At 40.3% G+C, this 20,232-nt stretch overlaps 1 protein-coding gene and 1 long non-coding RNA gene across 6 annotated transcripts in view; both read right to left on the bottom strand.

Moving 5' to 3' along the window:
* Nucleotides 1-906: 906 nt before the first annotated feature.
* On the bottom strand, nucleotides 907-3,012 carry LOC115776032 (uncharacterized). Its single transcript, XR_004019414.1, has 2 exons — nucleotides 2,860-3,012; nucleotides 907-1,402 (listed from the first exon to the last, which is right to left on the bottom strand). It is a non-coding gene; the product is annotated as an uncharacterized LOC115776032 (long non-coding RNA).
* A 7,482-nt stretch (nucleotides 3,013-10,494) lies between these two features.
* The window catches only part of grin1b (glutamate receptor, ionotropic, N-methyl D-aspartate 1b), a 75,966-nt gene continuing 66,228 nt past the window's right edge, over nucleotides 10,495-20,232 (bottom strand). For all 5 annotated transcript variants that reach the window (XM_030723582.1, XM_030723585.1, XM_030723586.1 and 2 more), the window contains one exon: nucleotides 10,495-12,001. In XM_030723582.1, coding sequence (XP_030579442.1) covers nucleotides 11,936-12,001 — 66 coding nt within the window. In that variant the 3' untranslated portion in view covers nucleotides 10,495-11,935. The remainder of the gene's footprint in view (nucleotides 12,002-20,232) is intronic.

Here is a 20,232-nt window from a genome sequence, read left to right as displayed (position 1 = left end):
TTTGAAACAACATGTCTGCAACCTGTTTTTTGGATGCTTGCTCTAACACATTTCCCGAGTTTGTGTGTGTGTGTGTGTGTGTGTGTGTGTGTGTGTGTGTGTGTGTGTGTGTGTGTTAAAATAAGCTTGGATGGCCCACAGTGAACCTGGTCATTACCTGAGCAGGTATTCATATTCTAGTCTGAAGAAGAGGCTAAGGTATGTGTAACCTGTGGGTGCAGCCTTTCACACAGGAACAGGATACTGCGGTGCTTTTACTTTCTTCAGCAGCAGCTGCTACAACAGACTTTATTAAGCCCCGCCCCCTTTAAGACAACTTTCTGATTGGCTGCCCCTCACAAACAGGAAGGTTAAACAACAGGGAGACCGACTCTGTCTGGATAACTATATAAAAACATCCCCTCTCTATGGTATCACATAGATTCCAGAGTATAAGACCCTGTGATAACTGGAGTGTTCAGAGCATGTGAAGCTCAGCGATTACGGAGCAGGAATATGTTTAATATGAATGTTCTCCTCAGGAGCAGGAGATAAAGAGGAAGACAATGTGCTCACCTTAAATTTAAATTTACTTTCATTTACTGACCAGCTCTGATGCAGTAAAAGTAAAAAAAAAAAAAAAAAAATGTTAATGGGAGAGAAATTCGCCCCCTGGTGGCCACTGAACAGAATGCAGATCCATCTTTTATATGCTGCTTTCATTATTAGGTCACAGGCCACGCCCCTTCTGCATAACCTGCATAGGTTAAAAAAGAAATAAAATCTGATTTCTGTCATACTAACAGATGGCAGCATGCATCATTTTAAATATTTAAAATGAGTGAATCTTTACAGCGACATCACATTTTTGAAATTATTCTGTTTTCACAGGTGTAAAATTTTTTTGCATCATAAAAACTGAAAATATTTGATGTGTTTGTTTTTTAATTATTATTAATAACTTGTTTCACAGTGTTGATTTAGCACAGCAGACAGAAGAGGACTGGATAAGTCAGACCAGCTTCCCAGGTCTCCAAGTGTGACCAGGTCACGACCCCATCTCCCCCACATCTCCCCCTTCCTCGTAATCCTCCCCCGGGGGGCAGCAGAGGCCGGAGATGAACAAACAGTGGTAGTTCCACAGCAACAGCAGCACCATCAGCAGCAGACTGCAGAGCAGCAGGACAACCAGCAGGGGGAGACGGCGTGACGCTGACAGAGAGGGGGGGCTGCCACAGCTGACGGGGAGAGGAAGAGGAGGAGGAGGAGGAGGAGGGGGGCCGCAGCGATGGAGCCACAAACAGAAACGTTTGAGTGCTGATGGCTCAGATGTGCTGAGAGATGAAGACATGATCCTGAAGAGACTGAGGAGGTGAGAGGTCCAGGAGGTCCTGCAGGAGTTTGGTGCTCAGGTGGACCTCAGCTGCAGATTAGAAACAGAAACATTAGTAAAAGCCAGAAGCTCCACAATACTCTGCATCAGTGGACTCCAACCTGAGGGTGGGGACACACAGAGGGTCACTCAGTAGATCTGAGTGGGCACTGGAAAGGAAGGGGGAAATATGAATCTGTTCACAGATTAAAATTAAAAACCATCCATGAAAAATGGTGCAGAGAGCACGTTTATGTCATCAGGTGAAGGGCCACAATAATTTCAACCATTACATTATTCAGAGCCTGCAATATGCTGGTGGTGCATTATGTAACTGCACTTTGTCTTAAATTTAAAATATTCATTCTCATTAACAACTATTACCCCCCCACCCCGCCAGCTCTATGTCTGGATGAAGGGATGGGGTGTCTGTGGGCAAATTTATGTTCAGAAACCTGAAGATAAAATCCACCAAAGTTCCAGTAACTGCACATTTTTTCAATCGTATTTGGTGCCCCCCCCTCCCATGAGTCTGAGAGGAGGTCACCTGCCTGATGGTCTCTCTAACGTGATCATTGCTGAAAGTCGCACTTTAACTCAAACTACAACTTAATATCTAAGCCGGTCATAGCAGAAAACTGAAGATAAGAGGAAAGGAAGCCTCTCTGGTTGAAGTGCTGCAGATGAAGTTCTTGCACTAACATTGTGTCGGAGGTTTCTTCCTGTTTTTCTCCCCGCTGTCTCCAGGTTTCTCTGTGACCCCGTCAGGGGTCAGGAGCCCTGCAGATGGATGCAGCCGTATGAAATTAAACTGAACTGAATTGAACTTCTTCGAAGTTGAACTTCTGTTTGCGGAAACCAGCAGCTCTTCCAGCAGCAGAACGCAGGAAGTCTCGGACTGGATTACCCGACAGAGCGGACTGAACTGACACCCTCTGAGTGTTTTTATTTCTGAATTATGGAACTGATTTTACTTTTTTGTTGAAAATGAGCCTGAAGTGACAAAAAACAGAAATAGATGTGTGAGTAGAAACTGCAAGAACTCCACAACAACCTTTAAAGAACATAAAAACCCGTCAAAGATAAGGAAAAACCTGGAACCTTTTCAACATGCTCCATGGAGGAGAGAGAGAGCCTCCTCCTCGTCTTCCTCACTCCTCCGCTTCATTACCAGCTCCAGAAATAACACCGGGTTACCACGGCAACCGCCGAAGGGCTTCAGGGTTACTGTGACGACCACCGAGAGGAGGACAGGAAATACCCCCCCCACACACACACACACACTGTGTCTGACAGGATTATTTTACAGGAACCTTAAACCAGAACAGTCTGAAGGCAGATCCCAATCTGAGGGCAGGCCCCGTGGAGGGTCTGCATTTTTTTTTTGTGAACAGAGTTGCTGGTTTGTTTGTTTAGTTGCCATCTTGCAGACACCAGGTTTCTGACGCAGGAGGCAGCGAAAAGCTCGTAAGTGACCGTTCATATCATAAATTCAGATTCTGACTCACCTCTCTGCTCCTTTTCGTCTTCCTCTGCGCTGGAGACCAGACACCTGGAGCCTCTTCCTCTGTCTGTGTAGCTCCTCACACAGCCGGCCCAGCCAATCACAGCAGGCAGTCAGAGGCGATCGGCTGAGTTTGAGTGGACGCATCACACCCTGACCTTCAGACTGAGAGTCAACAATCAGGCCTCTCACACTAAACACACCTGCTGAGCTTGGAGCTGCAGCCACAGACAGAAACTCACAGCAACAAATACCCCCAGATCCCACACACACACACACACACTCCTAAATCTCTCAAGGCTCCCCCTACTCTTGTCCATTTGCTGCCTTTCTTTGCCAATAAATCCTTATTTAACAACATATTTATGATGATTAATCATTTATCTGAGAGACTACAATACCCACAACCCCCTGCTGTGACTCCAGTTTGAATGCAGAGTCAATAACTGAAGTTAAAGTTCGTGTTGAAATGGAGCCATAACCTGGTCTGACTCTGAGCCCAGATAAACGTGCAGGAGAAACATCAAACAAAAGGAGGAAGGCCAAACCAAACAGTGAGCGGAGACGTGACTGAGACACCGGATCAAACTGGTTTATTACAGTTCAGCCAACTCCAGGACTCAGTCCTGAGATCAACTGTTAGATGACCTTTAATAAAAGTACCAATACCCCACTGCGGGTCAGACCTCAGCAGTGAACATCCTGATGATGAACCCATCCTAATGCAGCTGTCGGCAGTATGCTTCACTGCAGTGAGATGTCCCTTGTGACTGATGATTAGCAGCACTTTCCTCTCTGAGCTGTTTGATCTCATTTATATTCAGTCAGTTTAGTTCAGTGGGCCCCTGATAAATCCAAGAGGCAGTGAGAGGATCAGCTGAACCATGCCAAGAAAAAAAATGGCTAAAAAATATCACTCCTACCCCGACAAAATACCCTTTAACTCCATAACTCCCCAAATACCTCTAAAACTCCCCACCAAATACCCTAAATACTTCTGACACTATGCCAACAAATATTCCTTGAACTCCCCACTAAATACCCCTACAACTCTCAAATAGCACAAAAAATTATCCATCCCCAACTAATATCAGCCAAACCATTAAACTGCCCCACCAGCAGCCCCATGTGAAACCACAAAACCAACCTCCCATGAGTTACCTCCAAAATACTTCCCTACCAATCACTCCCAAATCCCCACCAATACCCCCCCGAGTCAAGATTGAAGTACAGACTTTCAGCTTTAACTGAAGGCGTTTAACTAAAGTTTAACTGTTCAGGAAATACATTTTTATAAACAGCCTCCCATTTCAGAGACTCAAAAGTAACTGGACAAAGTAACAGTTTTAAATATGAGCATTATTTTTAATACTTGATGACAGTGACTGCCTGAAGAACCACGGGCATCACCACATGCTGTGATGCTCTGCAGGCCATTCCTGCAGCACCTTCAGCTGCTGCTTGTTTGTGGGTCTCTGCATTCAGTTTTGTATTTAGTAACTGAAAAACTGCTCGTCTGGGCTGAGATCAGGGGACTGACTCGGCCATTGAGGATCATCCGATTTCTTTGCCTTCACAAACTCTTTGGTTGCTTGTGCAGTTTGCTTTGGCTCATTATCATCTTCTCTGTGGAGCTCTGATCAGTTTGCAGCATGTGTCTGAATCTGAGCAGAGTATAGCCCTGTACACTTCACAGTTCATCCTGCTGCTTATCTCAGCAGCCTCATCATCGATAAACACCAGTGATCTGGCTCCACTATATGCCCACACCATAATGCTGCCTCCACCATGTTAGACAGATGATGTGCTGTCATCAGCTTTATCGCTCCATACTTCTCTTTAATTTTCCTGCTTCATCCTGATCGTCCAAAGATTTTTCCTCAGACCTGTGCAGGGTCTTTAGAGGTTTCGTGGTAAAGTCTAATCTGACCTTCCTGTTCCTGAGTGTAACCAGAGGTTTGTAAACTCTGTGTTTCCATCCATGAGGGCGTCTCTTGGTGGCAGAACTTCACAGTGATACTTCTGCCTCGTCCAGTGTTCCTGACTTGGTTAGATGCTGAAGTTTTCCTCACCATGGAAATAATTCTGCCATCGTGCACTTCAGCTGCCTTCTGAGGGCTGAGGGCCTTTTGGTGCTACTGAGCTGCTCAGTGCAGTCCTTCCAATCAGTGAGTTTCTGCTCTCTGATTGGTTTATTTGAGATGGCCTCCCTCACCTACACTGACTTCATATTTAAAGTTACAGTGAAAAGCTATAAATACCAATTCAACATGTTCAAATCAACTTCAGATATTTTATCTGCTTCATGGATTCACCTGGACATGAAACTGCTGTCAGTCGACGGTCGACTGATTCTGGGGACAGTGTGTAAAAATGGCTGGAACAGTTCATGCAGATGTTTCGTTACATCTCTGAATAAAAGCTAAAGTCTGTGCTGCTGCCCAGAGGCAAGATTACAAAAGCGGTTTCTCTGTCCAGCACATTATGGACCCGACCCGTATTCAGGTTTTTTCAGGGTAATTAACAGATCTGTATATTCAACAATCACAGAAGAATGAAAATGCATGGATCCACAGGAAACAACAGAGACGTTTAAAGTCAAATATTTGTTTATTACTGAAAGTGTCGGCGGCAGATCGATGCTGTACAGGTGTGACGGGTCGGCAGGTTAAGCTCAGTTACACAAACATCGACTCATTTCATGGATTCAAACATGTTCACGTGATGACGCGGCGCTGCTATAATCTGAACCAAACTACACGCCAAGCTTTACAGCAACACCTCGCTTCCTGTCTGACACAGGAAGTGTAACAGAATAAAATCGCTGAATCTCGACTTGACTCGAGTGGCTACATGTCTCAAAATACCTTCAGACAACCAAACACCAGCCGAGCTGAAGGAGGTCAAAGGTCAACAGAGGGGGAAGGGAGGGAAACTTCAACAGTTTCAGTGTTTATGATACAGGAAGTAAAATGTGAACACAAAAAAAGACCCTTCCTCTTTTTGTATAGAGCCGCAGATTATCAAAGTGACCTCCATTCAGTTTACAGGTGAGACAGCAGTGAAGCCATCATCATCATCATCATCATCATCATCATCATCATCACCATCATCTGTACAGTGTGTTTACATCGGAAACAAAGTAAAGAAAGCATCAACAACACAGACGGTGACATCACAGCATGATGTCACCGTCTGTGACACAGTTTAGGCTGAGCTGCACCAACACTGATCAACTTTTTTGTAATATCAACAGAACTGATAAATAAGTTTCATGTTTAAAGTCTTTTATTTTGAAGTTGCTCACCAACTTCAAAATAAAAGATAATTTCTCAGCATCAGCTGTGAGAATATGTTTGTGGCTTTAACAACTTTTAATCTTTTATTCTAATAAATAATATTTAAAATGGTTACATCACTAAAGGTATAAATAATTAAATGTTTAACTGGCATCAAATGCTCCTGTTTTACAGATGTTTGATAGGTTTTAAAACATTACCTAAAGCCAGGAGAACCTGAGCAACAGCTTAACTAATAAACGGTTTTACCTGAAGCTTTTCTGAAAGAGCAGAATCTGTTGGACATCCAGAGTTTTCACTCATTTACCCCTAAATTCTTAAAACATCAAATGATCAACCTTGACAGCACATTATGTTTAATGACGAGGGACAGGAATAAGCGATCATATCCTCGTCTGCTGGGGAACATATTTATTGGAAATATTTAGTTCCTGCTGTCATTTTTAAATCTCAGAGGACTCGAGTCGACAGCAATCTGTGAATCTGTGTCTGTTTCAGAAGTGCACATTTATTGGTGCTGGAAGTCTCTTCCTGTTCAGTGGGAGTTCTTCCTCCCCAGTCAGTTTAAATAAATCAAAATAAAGCGCCTTTATGTTTCTCAGATGTAAACACTTATGTTTCTGGATATTACAGCATCACATTTAAACTATTTTAATCTGTCAAATTAAAGTCTTCAACTGACTGAGAGCCTGAGAAACAATTACTTCTAAAGTTTTATGTTTAGAACTTCCTGTTGTTCTGGATTTGTTGTTGTCTTTGTGTATAACAGTTTGCATATTTTGCTGTCTGCTGTGAGCTGCAGAGCATCTCCTTCAGCAGTCATGTTTCTCTATTTAAATAAAAAGAATGAGCTCATAATCTGGTGACCTGTGTTAAACTCTCATCGCTGAACTGAAACCTGATTTACTGATGCCATTTTACTGATGTGATCCAGGTGTGAAGTGACTGGTGCAGCTCGCCTCTGATTCAGCACTGGTGTGAAGCCGAGCGTCACTGAGAATGACAGCGTGAAGCCATCTCAAACTACAACCAGCGTTTGTTCGACTGCTACGCGTCAGCTGATCAGAGTGCAGAGTTCACGTCGGATCAGCAGATTCAGAAATAAAAGAGAGTCTCAAGAGAATCAGCCAGCAGAGACACGGCAAGGGACAACCTGAGATATACTCTGCTGATCTCTGGGCAGTTTTAAACAGCTGGAAATCAACCAACATGAAAAAGTAGACACAAAAAAAAAATCAGATCTGAGAGCAGAAGAAATGTTCATATAATCCCAGTCTGCTGCACTAAGAGGAACGTTCACATTAAACTAAACAAAAACTACGAGGAACAAAAAGATCTGTACATCTATACGTTCAACTGTTTGGGTTCATTCCTGCTGCCTCACTGCTGTATTAATTCCTAAGCTTTAGTATGTATAATAATTTTCAATAATCCTTCATTTCTGGAAAAAAGGTGTGGCCAAATACAATTCTATCAGTGCTCTTATTGTGAAGGACACAGGAAGTAATTTATGTAGTCTAAATTGTAAAAAAAAAAAAAAATTGTTAAAATTATATTTTCATTTGTTTTTAGAGACAAAGAATTAAAGAAAATGAAAAGGTGAATTAGAGATTTGAGTGACATTCCTTGTGGGGACATTTCTGCATTATGGAGAGCTTTAAAATTAAATTATTGATCTTTATTAAGTAAAAGAGGAAAAAAAAACATGCAAACTTTTCATAGATGAATATTTTTTGTCTTGTTTTAGATTTTTTTAAACAAAATGTGAAACGTAATATTCTGTGACAGTAGATTAAATATCTGTATCTGTAATTAAACCATAAAAACATTTCTCTCTTTGAACTCCATATAAAAACATAATCTCTATAGATGTGATGCTGTGCCATAAATATATGGTCATTAACTGTATATTTGTGATCATGACACAAACATATATATTTTATAAATGTGCTTCTAATACACTTTACACATCTGCACAGAAGAATGGGATGTTGCATAAATGTGTGTTGGTACATGAACACAAGACAAAGTACTTTTATATAAGATATAATGAAATCACTTACAGTGGCTTTTTGAAATGAAATGTATGTGAATGCACAGTTCCTTTATTCATCATTTATTCATGTCACTATTAATTCCCATTAATGTGGACACATGAGACCCTTAAAAATTATCCCTAGAATTAATAAGATGTTTACTTTGTTCTTTCCTTTTTTGCTTGAATATTCTAGTTAAATTTAAAGCTTCATTAATAAATTAATAAATCAATTCAGTCTCTAATTTTTTAGGTTTGTGGCACCTGTTGCTCCTGCAGACTGTTTGTATTCTGGTCAGAAAAACGGAAAAAACTGTTTGACCACAGAGCGACAAACACTGAGACATGAAGTCTCTGCAGGGCGATTCTCAGGCATATAAAATGAAATCAGCATTAACGAAGAAAACGGTGATGTTCAAACACCTGAATGCATTCTCAGTGACACTCTTGGCTGTTTGTTTTTTTCTTAAATTAGAAACAGAATACCTTTATGCGTAATATTATTCGTCTAATGTTACAACAACGTGAAAACCTCCTAACTCCAGCTGGCTCAGAGAGGAGTTAGCAGCTTTCCACAGGACATCATGTTGGAGTTACAGTGCCGTGGAGGTAGACAGAGACTGACATCATCCGCAGGGACACAGTGGAGGAGGAGGCAGTGACTACATTTCCCAGCATGCACTGGGACTGTCAGGGTGGTGGGAGGAGCCTCTGAGTCAGAAAAAAAAATCTCTTACTTATACAGTTTTCAAGATGGTCTCCATGAAACGTCTCTGTATTATGGGGACATTTCTATACTATAAGGATATTTCTGAGTTATGGGTACCTTTCTAACTTGTGTAGAAATTTATGCCTTATAGAGACATTTACAGGTGCTGGTCATTAAATTAGAATATCATGAAAAAGTTGATTTATTTCAGTAATTCAATTCAACAAGTGAAACTTGTATATCATTAGCCTAATAGCATAATTGCCTAAGTCATATTTTGGCACATTTTGAGACACCTACCTAATTCTACTCTGCTAAGAGTGTAGATTCATTTAGATAGATATCTCAATTTTGGCCAAAATATGACTTAGGCAATTATGCTATTAGGCTAACAATATTATATTCATTCATTACACACAGACTGATATATTTCAAATGTTTATTTCTTTTAAATTTGATGATTATAACTGACAACTAATGAAAACCCCAAATTCAGTATCTCAGAAAATTAGAATATTGTGAAAAGGTTCAATATTGAAGACACCTGGTGCCACACTCCAATCAGCTAATTAACTCTTAGTCTAGTTCTGTAGGCTACACAATCATGGGGAAGACTGCTGGCTTGACAGTTGTCCAAAAGACGACCTTTGACACCTTGCACAAGGAGGGCAAGACCCAAAAGGTGATTGCTAAAGAGGCTAGCTGTTCACAGAGCTCTGTGTCCAGCACATTAATAGAGAGGCGAAGGGAAGGAAAAGATGTGGTAGAAAAAAGTGTACAACAATTGTGGAACAAAGGCCATTCAAAAATGTGGGGGAGATTCACAAAGAGTGGACTGCAGCTGGAGTCAGTGCTTCAAGAACCACCACGCACAGATGTATGCAGACATGGGTTTCAGCTGTCGCAGTCCTCGTGTCGAGCCACTCTTGAACAGAGACGGCGTCAGAAGCGTCTAAAGACAAAAAGGACTGGACTGCTGCTGAGTGCTCCAAAGTTATGTTCTCTGATCAAAGTCAATTTAGCATTTCCGTTGGAATTCAAGGTCCCAGAGTCTGAAGGAAGAGAGGAGAGGCACAGAATCAACGTTGGCTGAGGTCCAGTGTAAAGTGTCCACAGTCAGTGATGGTTTGGGGTGCCATGTCATCTGCTGGTGTTGGTCCACTGTGTTTTCTGAGGTCCAAGGTCAACACAGCCGTCTACCAGGAAGTTTTAGAGCACTTCATGCTTCCTGCTGCTGACCAACTTTATGGAGATGCAGCTTTTATTTTCCAACAGGACTTGGCACCTGCCAAAGCTACCAGTACCTGCTTTAAGGACCATGGTATCCCTGTTCTTCATTGGCCAGCAAACTCACCTGACCTTAACCCCATAGAAAATCTATGGGGTATTGTGAAGAGGAAGATGCGACTGTACATGCTCATACTTTTCATGTTCATACTTTTCAGTTGGCCAACATTTCTAAAAATCCTTTTTTTGTATTGGTCTGAAGTAATATTCTAATTTTCTGAGATACTGAATTTGGGGTTTTCATTAGCTGTCAGTTATAATCATCAAAATTAAAAGAAATAAACATTTGAAATATACCAGTCTGTGTGTAATGGATGAATATAATATACAAGTTTCACTTTTTGAATGGAATTACTGAAACTTTTTCATGATATTCTAATTTTATGATCAGCACCTGTATACACCGTAAGGACTTTCTGCATTATAGAGACATTTCTACCGTGAGGGGGCTTTCTATACTGTGGGGACACTCTAAATTATAGGGACATTTCAGCCATGTTATAACATTTCTAGTTCATGGGGGCATGTCTGCATTATGGAGCCATCAAGACATTAGCACTAACAATTAATTAAAATGTCTTCATGTCCACTCACAGCTGCACTGAAGTATCTTGAAAACATTTAACAACTCCTTATTTGACGATTGTGAAGTAGATTAAATGACGGGAGAACGGTTTAAAGAAAGTTTTACCAAATTTTCCTTAACACAGAGCAACAAATTCTCTGAATCACTGAACCAAAATGATGGAGCTTCCTGCTGACAGGTCGCTCATTACTGTTAATTATGGAAAACTACATTACCCATGAGCCTCAGCGGGATGACCCCACACTCTGTGTCAGTGATCCAAGAGAAATCTGTAGTTCTATGTAAAGGAACAACTTCCTGTCCTAGAGGCTCCACCCACCTGCCAAACTGATCAGTAATTGGGGAGCTAATTAATAGATTCCCATTCGACAGACTGTTCCCGTTAAGCAGTGGTAGATTTTATGAGTTCAAGAAGAAAGAAAGGCGTCGCCAGTTATAACTAGTTAAAATGGTTCTAAAACTGGTCAGGACATTTGCTAATTCAGTGCGATCAACAGGAAATAGAATAAACTGTACAACATCACAGACATCCACCAAAAGAAAACCAGTCTGAAAGAGTTCTTTCAAAATAAAAGACCCTCTGGTGGGAGGAGGTGGATGGCTACAAGCAGAGCAAGGCAAGTGTGTTTGTATAGCATGTGTTCAATTTCTGTGTATATGTTTGCTTTACATGGTGGGGGTTAGTGTGACAGATGGTGTGGTTGTGTGTGTGTGTGTAAGTAAAAAAAATTTGTGTGCATTGTATAATATTTGTATATTCTCCTATTGCCATCTTTGTGGGGTCCAATGATTTAGGCAAATTTTATGGCAATGCACTAAAGAGACATTTCTACACTGTGGGGACATTTCTGCATTATGAGGACATTTCTGCATTATGAGGACATTTCTGCATTATGAGGACCCACTTCAGCATTAGTTTTAAGGTTCCAGATCAGGTTTGTGGTCCTTACAAGGACATAAAGGTGTGTGTGTGTGTGTGTGTGTGTGTGTGTGTGTGTGTGTGTGTGTGTGTGTGTGTGTGGGCACTGTGGGATGTTGTCCAAAAGCCCTGCTGCCATTACATCCTCCTTCCTGTCCATCTGTGTGCGTGTGTGTGCATGTGTCCAGAGGGTCAGTGTGTGTCTGTGTGGCTCAGCAGCAGCAGTGAAGCTCGCTCGCTCTCGCTCAGACCACGGTGCTGACGGAGGGATCTGATAGGTTGAGCTGGCCGGTGATGTCAGTTGGGTACGGCTACAGGCAGAGAGAGCAAACACACACGTTAGTCAAACCATTTTCACACACTCTGATTCTGAGTCTTCATTTCAAATTGTCCACCTTGTTTTAGCCCGAGATTTCTGTTTTCTTCTGAAGTAGTTATTAGCAGTGGTGGAGGAAGCATTCAGTGGTTTTACTCAGGTAAAGTTATTCACAGTAACTTGTAATTGCTGTTTGCCCGTGTGTGAGGAGGTTGCGCAGACAGAGGAGTTTTGAAGATGTAAAAATTCTTCCATTTGGAAAAGATGGCTGGACCAATGAGGATCTGATCAGCCACTCTGGGTTTACTGATGCTGACTTTGCATTTTGCACATTTTTGTTGCATTAACTAAGGGTCAAACAAATTTTTAGTAACTACACACTTGGCATCAACATATTTACAGTTGATTTAAAACATTTCAAACTTTAATCAGAGACACAAAGATTCATCAAATCTGATTTTAAAAAGTTTCCTGAAATAAAACCTTTTGATTCACTAACCACCATATGGAGATCTCAGTTTTGCCAGTAATAATGAAGCATATCATTTGACTTCCTTTAAATATCAAGATAAATCAAATATAGTTGAAGTACTTGCTGCATTTCGAGGTCTTGATCAGTGGGGAAAACACTTGACTACCCTGCTATCACCGTAGTTTTTCAAGCATCCCAGTAGTCCTTTGAGTCACCACTACTCCATAAATAAGCTGTTCTCTTTGTTTAATGTTAAACTTTACAGAAATATTTTTTATTTTATTTCCACTGTGAGTTCAAATTTAAAGGATTGTCTGTTTCAGTTTGTGAGCGTGTGAAGGTTTCAGGCTGCTGTGGATGAATTAAACATCATCTTCTATCATGTGAACAGAACTGAAGCTCAGCTCTGCCACAGGCAGCATTAAACTTTCATGTGTGAGCAGCAGCAAGGCAAGGCAGCAGCGCTGACTGGGTTGCTGGTTCGACTCCCAGCAGTGTCAGACGACTGTGCTGTTTTGATCAGTTAGGATTTCCTCCGTGCTGTAGCAGGTTTTATAGACACAGCCACAGCATCAGCATTAGCACAACATAAAATACATAAAAAAATACATAAAAAAATAAACCCTGAAAGTTACATTGATTTTCCTTACAGCACTGTTGAAAAACAAAAAACATACAGGTGATATTTGGCATTATAAAAAAATTAATTAGAGCATTTGTGTTGATGTTAATGTTTTATTAGCAATTAGATTTGTTACACAAACTTTAGTTTTTGATGCTACAATAAGTTCTAATGTCCATATTGTGTTATTAATATCAATTTTCATGTAATGTTTAATGCCAATATGATTTTTTTATGCTAGTATCGATCGTTGTTGCCAACATTTATATCAGTTTTTCATGTAATGGTAGATCTTATTGATTTTATTGATATATTGATATATTATTGCATTTTATTATAAACATTTTGTGCTAATCTTGACATGCTAACTGTAATCTGCTCTGCTCTAAAAACTGTATAAAGTTATTAATGTAATGTCACATAAAAATTTTAGGATAAAATATAGGATGATGCTTCATTTAAAAAAATATTCTTTACAGTACTGTCAAAAAAAGTGCAAAATGTTAATGTTAGTTCTTGTCATGCTAATAATATTTTGCATTTATGCTAACAGTAGTTTTTTTTTTTTTATTTCTATTTCTACACATTTTCAGAAGTGCAACTATACAGTGATTTAATGAAACGTGTAAACATACATGTAAATACAGCATAGGAGGCAAAAACAAAGCTTGTACAGTTCTAACAAGCTTGAAAGTCAGTATTTGCTGTGACCTACTTTATCCTTCAGCACAGCCTGAACTCAGAGGCAGCTTTTTGTCTTTGCTTTAAGCAGTCTTCAGGAATAGTTCTCCAGGTTTCTTGAAGGACATTGAAGCTCTTCTTTGGATGTTTCGGCCTTTTGTTCTGTTCTGTGGCAGGATGATTTCACACTGCTTCAATAATGCTGAGGTCCTGGCTCTGGGGAGGCCAATCCATCCACACCTGGGTTCTTCTGTGTTTTTCTATCCAGGGATGCTTTTACTGCATTGGCAGTGTGTTTGGGATCATTGTCATGCTGAAAAATGAAGCTGCTGCCAATCAGAACCATTCCAGATAGCACTTCATGATGGTTCAAAATCTGATGGTACTTTTCTATGTTCATAATTCCATTAATTTTAATGAAATCTCCAACACAACTGGCTGAGATGCAGCCCAAACCAGAGCCTCCACCGTGTGTCACTGATGGCTACAGACACTCACTGTTGGACCTCTCCTGACCTCCTCTGTACATACTGACAATGATTTTTAACCAGAAATGTCACATGTGGATCCATCACCCCATCAGACTTGTTGCCACTGATGTTCGGTCCAGTTCTTGTGTAATGTGGCATACCTCAGCCTTTCCTCCCTGTTTCCTTTCCTTAAGAATGGCTTCATTACAGCCGCCCTTCCACTGAGAGATTTCTGTTAAGGCTTCAGTGAACAGTAGATGGATCATCGGACAGTCCAGCTGCATCTCTCAGGTCCTGTGTCAGGTCTTTGCTGGATTTGTTCCTGTTTCTTAAAGATGCAACTTTCAGATCTTGTTGTTTGTTGGTTAAAATTGTTATTCAGTTGTGCTTCTCTTTGGTTAACCAGGTGTTTTTTCATTATACTATTGTACTTTGGGCCTGAGTACACACTTTTACACCACCTTGCAATGTCAGGAAAGGGAAAATCTTGTACTATTCAGACGCAGCTAAAGCCGGGCTTATTGGCCTCGGCGTCTGAGCCGCTAGCTCCGGAGGTCGACCCCGCTTCAGCGCAGGTGAATCCGGATGCCGAAGCCCTAACACTCGAGCTTATGACTTCCTTGAAACAACATATCGCCGGAATTATTAAGAAGGAATTGCAAGAGGTTCTCGGAGATCCGTTGCCATCCATTAAAACTGAGCTACAAGCCGTGAAAACGCAGTTAGCGAGTGACTATGCTGTTACCGATGCTAAGCTGATTAAGCTAACCGCTACAGTGGGGGATGTGGAGGAGGCGCTCACGGGCTGTACTGATGACATCTCCGGTATGAAAACAACTCTCGAGCAGCTTACGGCAAAGGTTACCATGTTGGAAGATAAGTGTGAGGACTTGGAATCAAGATCTCACCGTAACAATGTCAGGATTATCGGGGTAGAAGAGGGCGCTGGCTCCTGCACCCCTACCGCTGTCGCCGCACTGCTGAAGGAAGCGTTCGCGCTGGAGAAGGAACCGCTGGTGGACCGGTCTCATCGCTCTCTTCGACCCAAACCTAAGCCCGGTGACCGACCACGAGTAATTGTGTGCAGGCTTCACTACTATAGCGATTGTTTAGATATTTTATGGCATGCGAGGGAGCGCCAGCGGATTAAAGTCAGAGCCGGGACTATTTCGGTCTTTCCGGATCACACTGTCAAGGTTGCCCGGGCCCAGGCAGCCTTCAACGAGGTCAAGCATCTACTTCGGGACATCGAAGGGGTCAGGTATGGACTTTTTTACCCCGCACAGCTACGCATCACTTACAAGGGGGATGAGAAGGAGTTTACCGCACCCAAGGACGCCAAGCAGTACGTTCAGACTTTGATTTCTGGGTGAGCTTGACCCTGACCAGAGACTGTATGTTTACATAAATATATATTTGTTTACTGCTGCTCAGGCTTATTTGTATTACTCAGACATTAAAGGCCTGACTCTTTATTTATGTTTGGTTAAATATTAGTAACCCTTGGGAGCGTCTATAAATTCCACTATCACCTTTTTTTTTTAATGTAACATATTTCTCTTTATTATATAGATGTATTCCTATTCTCTGTTTTGTTTGGATGAGGGTTACAATATAACTAAATCGTTTTGAAGTAGTGAAACGCACACACTATTGTTCTGATTTTGAAAATTGGTAGGAGTTATTAACCTTTAACTTCCGCATCTGTTCACTCTGCTTTCTCTCCGAGTTGCTCACATTTTATTGTGGATAACTGTTTCCCGTGTATAACACTGCTATCCCCATTGTTTCATGTTTTTATGGGGACTCTAGGTGTTGTTCTGTTATGGGTTTGTTTTTTGGTAAAGGGGGGGGGGGTGCATCTCAGCTCTTTATGGATGTTCTGTTTTTGTCTGTTTCTTTTTTTTTTAATTTCTTAAATGGTTAACACAACTGTAGACCCTGCCATGGCAGGACCGGGCATGGGAGGACCAGGCACATCTCTTCGTTTCATTAGTTGGAATATCAAGGGTATGGGTCACCCGGTCAAAAGATCAAAAGTTTTTTCCCGCCTGAAACAATTAAAACCTTCTGTAGTGTTCTTACAGGAGACTCATCTTTGGATTAAGGACCACAAAAGGTTGCTCTGCCCTTGGATGAGTCAAGTTTTTCATTCAGATTTTAATTCCAAATCAAGAGGGGTTGCTATTTTGATTAGTAAAACAGTACAGTTTTCACCCACGGATGTCATAGCTGATAAATACGGTAGATATGTGATAGTTGCTGGAATGTTAATGCAGAAAAAGGTTCTTTTGGTTAACATATATGCTCCAAACATTGATGATGCCGAGTTTGCAAGTAGACTATTGAGCAGCCTCCCGTTTTTGAATTCTCATTTGCTTATTTTAGGGGGCGACTTAAATTGTGTTATTGATCCAACATTAGATAGATCCAATTCCCGTAATCTAAATAAATCTTTAATGGCTCAAGCTTTTTCTGATTTCATGTTGCAGAATGGTCTTATTGACCCGTGGAGATCCCGAAAACCAACCAGTAAAAAAATTTTCTCTCTTTTCCAAGGTGCATCATTCTTACTCAAGAATCGATTATTTTTTTATTGACCAGACTCTCAATTCATGTGTAGTTTCTTCTGATTATTTGAGTATAATAATATCAGACCATGCACCAGTGGTATTAGATAATACACGCACTCTTTTCAATGTAATCTATTCAAAACACTCTTCTGATTTACCTGAAATGGTAATTTCCCTCAATGCTGAAAAAGCATTTGACAGGGTGGAGTGGGAGTACTTGTTTATGGTTTTGAAGAAGTTCGGATTTGGTGATACATTTGTCTCTTGGATTCGCCTCCTCTATACATCCCCCAAAGCTAGTGTTCATACTAATGATACATTCTCGGACTATTTTCCTCTTGGACGTGGAACACGCCAAGGCTGCCCGTTATCGCCTATGCTCTTCGAGCCTCTTTGAGCCTTTATCCATCGCATTGTGTGCTTCCCCCTCATTTAGAGGGATTTTCCGAAATGGGACTGAATATAAATTGTCTTTATATGTGGACGACCTGTTGTTATATGTATCAAATCCTGTTAATTCTATCCCCATTGTCTTAAATATTCTAAATAATTTTAGCTCCTTTTCAGGCTATAAATTGAATTTGGAGAAAAGTGAATGCTTTCCCATAAATGCTGCTGCTTGTTGTCTCCAACATTCAGACTTACCTATCAAACTTAGTCTCACAGGATTTAAGTATCTTGGTGTAAATGTGACACGTTCTTTATCTGGCCTCACTTCAGCTAATTTCTCCCCTTAAATTACAAAAATAACTTCTGATATCCAGAGATGGAGCAATCTTCCTCTCTCGCTCTTGGGTAGGATTAATGTGGTCAAGATGAATATTTTACCTAAATTTCTTTTTTTGTTTTAGTCTATTCCTGTTTTTCTGCCAAAAACCTTTTTTGATTCTTTGGATAGCTTAATTTATAGTTTCATCTGGAATAGGAAACCACCTCAAGTTCGAAAAACATTACTGCAAAGATGCAAACTTAGTGGGGGGCTTGCTTTGCCTGATTGATCAAGCATACTATTGGGCTGCTCATATACAAAAAATTAGTTATTGGTTAAAATCTTCCAGTTCCCCTTGGTGCAGATTGGAACTATCATCTTGTACTGGGTCTTCATTATCTGGTCTAATATTTTCTTCTTTACCTATAAAACCCTCTTTATATATTAATAATCAAGTTGTTCTTAACACACTGAAAATCTGGTTTCAGTTTAGAAAGCTTTTTAAATTTGTTGCTGCTTCTTCTATGTGTCCTCTGATTAACAATCATTTGTTTCCTCCATCTCTCTCTGATCCATCATTTTCAGTTTGGTATGACAGGGGTATAAAACAAATAAGAAACCTATACACATTGGGGGTATTTAAAAGTTTTTCTAATTTATCTTTTGAATATAACTTACCTGGTACACATTTGTTTCGTTATTTACAAATTCGGAATTTTGTTTCTAAATGTTTCCCAAATTTCCCTTCTGTACCCCCTGAACAGCCCTGGGAAAAAATGCTCTCATATAATCCACGTCAGAAAGGTCTGATATCAAAGATCTATAATTTCATTTTAACTTTAATATTGATTCAAGTATTAAACAATCTTCTTCCTCTTGTGCTCGTCTTAGCCTGATTCAATTTAAAGTGGTACATAGGGTTCATTTCTCTAAATCTAGGCTCTCTGAGATTTACCCTGAAGTTGTGGATATATGTGATAAATGTAAAGGCTCTCCATGTCATCTGAGCCACATGTTGTTTTTCTGTCCTAAACTATATCACTTCTGGTCCAGTTACTTTTCAATTATTTCTTCTGTTCTCAAAGTGAATCTGCAGCCTTGTCCACTTGTTGCTATATTTGGTATCCCCAACTCTTCTTTAGTATTAAATCCCACTCAAAAGGATATTATTGCTTTCACATCTTTAATTGCTAGACGTTCTTTATTGTTACACTGGAAGTCTGATAAATGTCCCTTAATATCTCAGTGGGTTAAAGACATGATGTTTCTTTTAAAGCTCGAGAAAATTAAATAAACTTTACGTGGTTGTACACAAAGGTTTTACAAAAAATGGCAATGTTTTCTTAACTATTTTTCAAACTTGGAGGCTCTGCCCAATTGAATTTGTCTGACCCTCTAATCTTTTGCTTTGGTTTCAAATATGGGCATATATACCTGATGAGGTTGTATTTTTTTTGTGTTTTTTTTAGTGTTGACCTTAGTGAGCTGAGATGTACGGGGGGTGGGGGGGGGGGTTGTTTTGTTGTTTTGTCTTCTAGTTATATATTTATTTATTTTATTTTTTACTTTGATTATTTTTATTGTTTCCTTTTGTTATAAAAAAAAACTAACTAGTGCACAGTATTGAAATTTTTGATGCACTGTTTTGTCAGTTTTTTATTAAGTGTGGCTATAGGTGCATATGTTAATAAGAATTATACATTTATTGTAATTTCATTGATTCACTCTAATAAAAATATTTTGAAAAAAAAAAAAAACGCATACCAAAATCAACACAAAATCAATCTATACTCTGAGTAAAAATACTTAGTTACTTTCCACCACTGCTAATGTGACTGAAGCAGGTCAACTGATGGAGTTTGCCTGCAGAGAGGCAGGGTAAAACTGGAGGTCTGGTTTTGAGTGCGGGTGTGTTTTAAGCCTACAGTTGGTCGTGCTTGCAGAGGAGGACAGAGGCAGTGTGTGTGTAGTACAGCATGTAGTCTGGACACCATTCAAATCCACTGAGAGAGAAAAACACTCATATAGAAAATAAAGAAAGATGGTCACAAAGAGAAATGAGTCAGATTCTGCCCCAACACCCACTTCAATATGCTGGGTGTGATCAGCGGCTGTTTCTTCTGTCTGCTGCTGAACATTAAAGCATTTTAATGAGCTCTCCTCACTGAAACGGTTTAATGTGCAGCAGCAGTTTAAATCCCTGAGATGACACACTTTGGCACCATTTTGACTCCCTTTACATTAAAAAACAGCATATTTGGATTGAGAAGGGATTCAAAATGTGCCTGAATGCTGCAGATTTTAAGACACATCACAGAAGATTTGGCACATTTCAGATTGTCTGACAGGAGAATCATCAATGCTGCAGGAAAACAAACCTCAGAAATCCTGCAGTTTCACTCAGATCTGAAGTTGAAAACAGTGAAAGAGCGAAGCAGCCACAGACAGTAAAATTATCAACACTGATGACAGAAGAGATTAGGATTTATAGATTTTTAACAGAGCCAAGCCTTAGACTGGAGTCCTGTGGGAACAAGAGTGGTTAATTAGCAGAGAGAGTTTGAAAACCCCAAGCAGCCAGAGAGACGCTGAAACAGAGATGATTTAGAGGAGACAAACGAGTCTCTGCTGGTTGACCTGTGAGGCGAGAGGTGGCGGTTAGTGGGAGGAAAAGACAAAGTGTGTGGGGATATTTGGAA

Source organism: Archocentrus centrarchus, unplaced genomic scaffold (assembly GCF_007364275.1).
Source record: "Archocentrus centrarchus isolate MPI-CPG fArcCen1 unplaced genomic scaffold, fArcCen1 scaffold_26_ctg1, whole genome shotgun sequence".
Lineage (NCBI taxonomy): Eukaryota > Metazoa > Chordata > Actinopteri > Cichliformes > Cichlidae > Archocentrus > Archocentrus centrarchus.
This window is presented reverse-complemented; position numbering and strand designations above follow the sequence as displayed.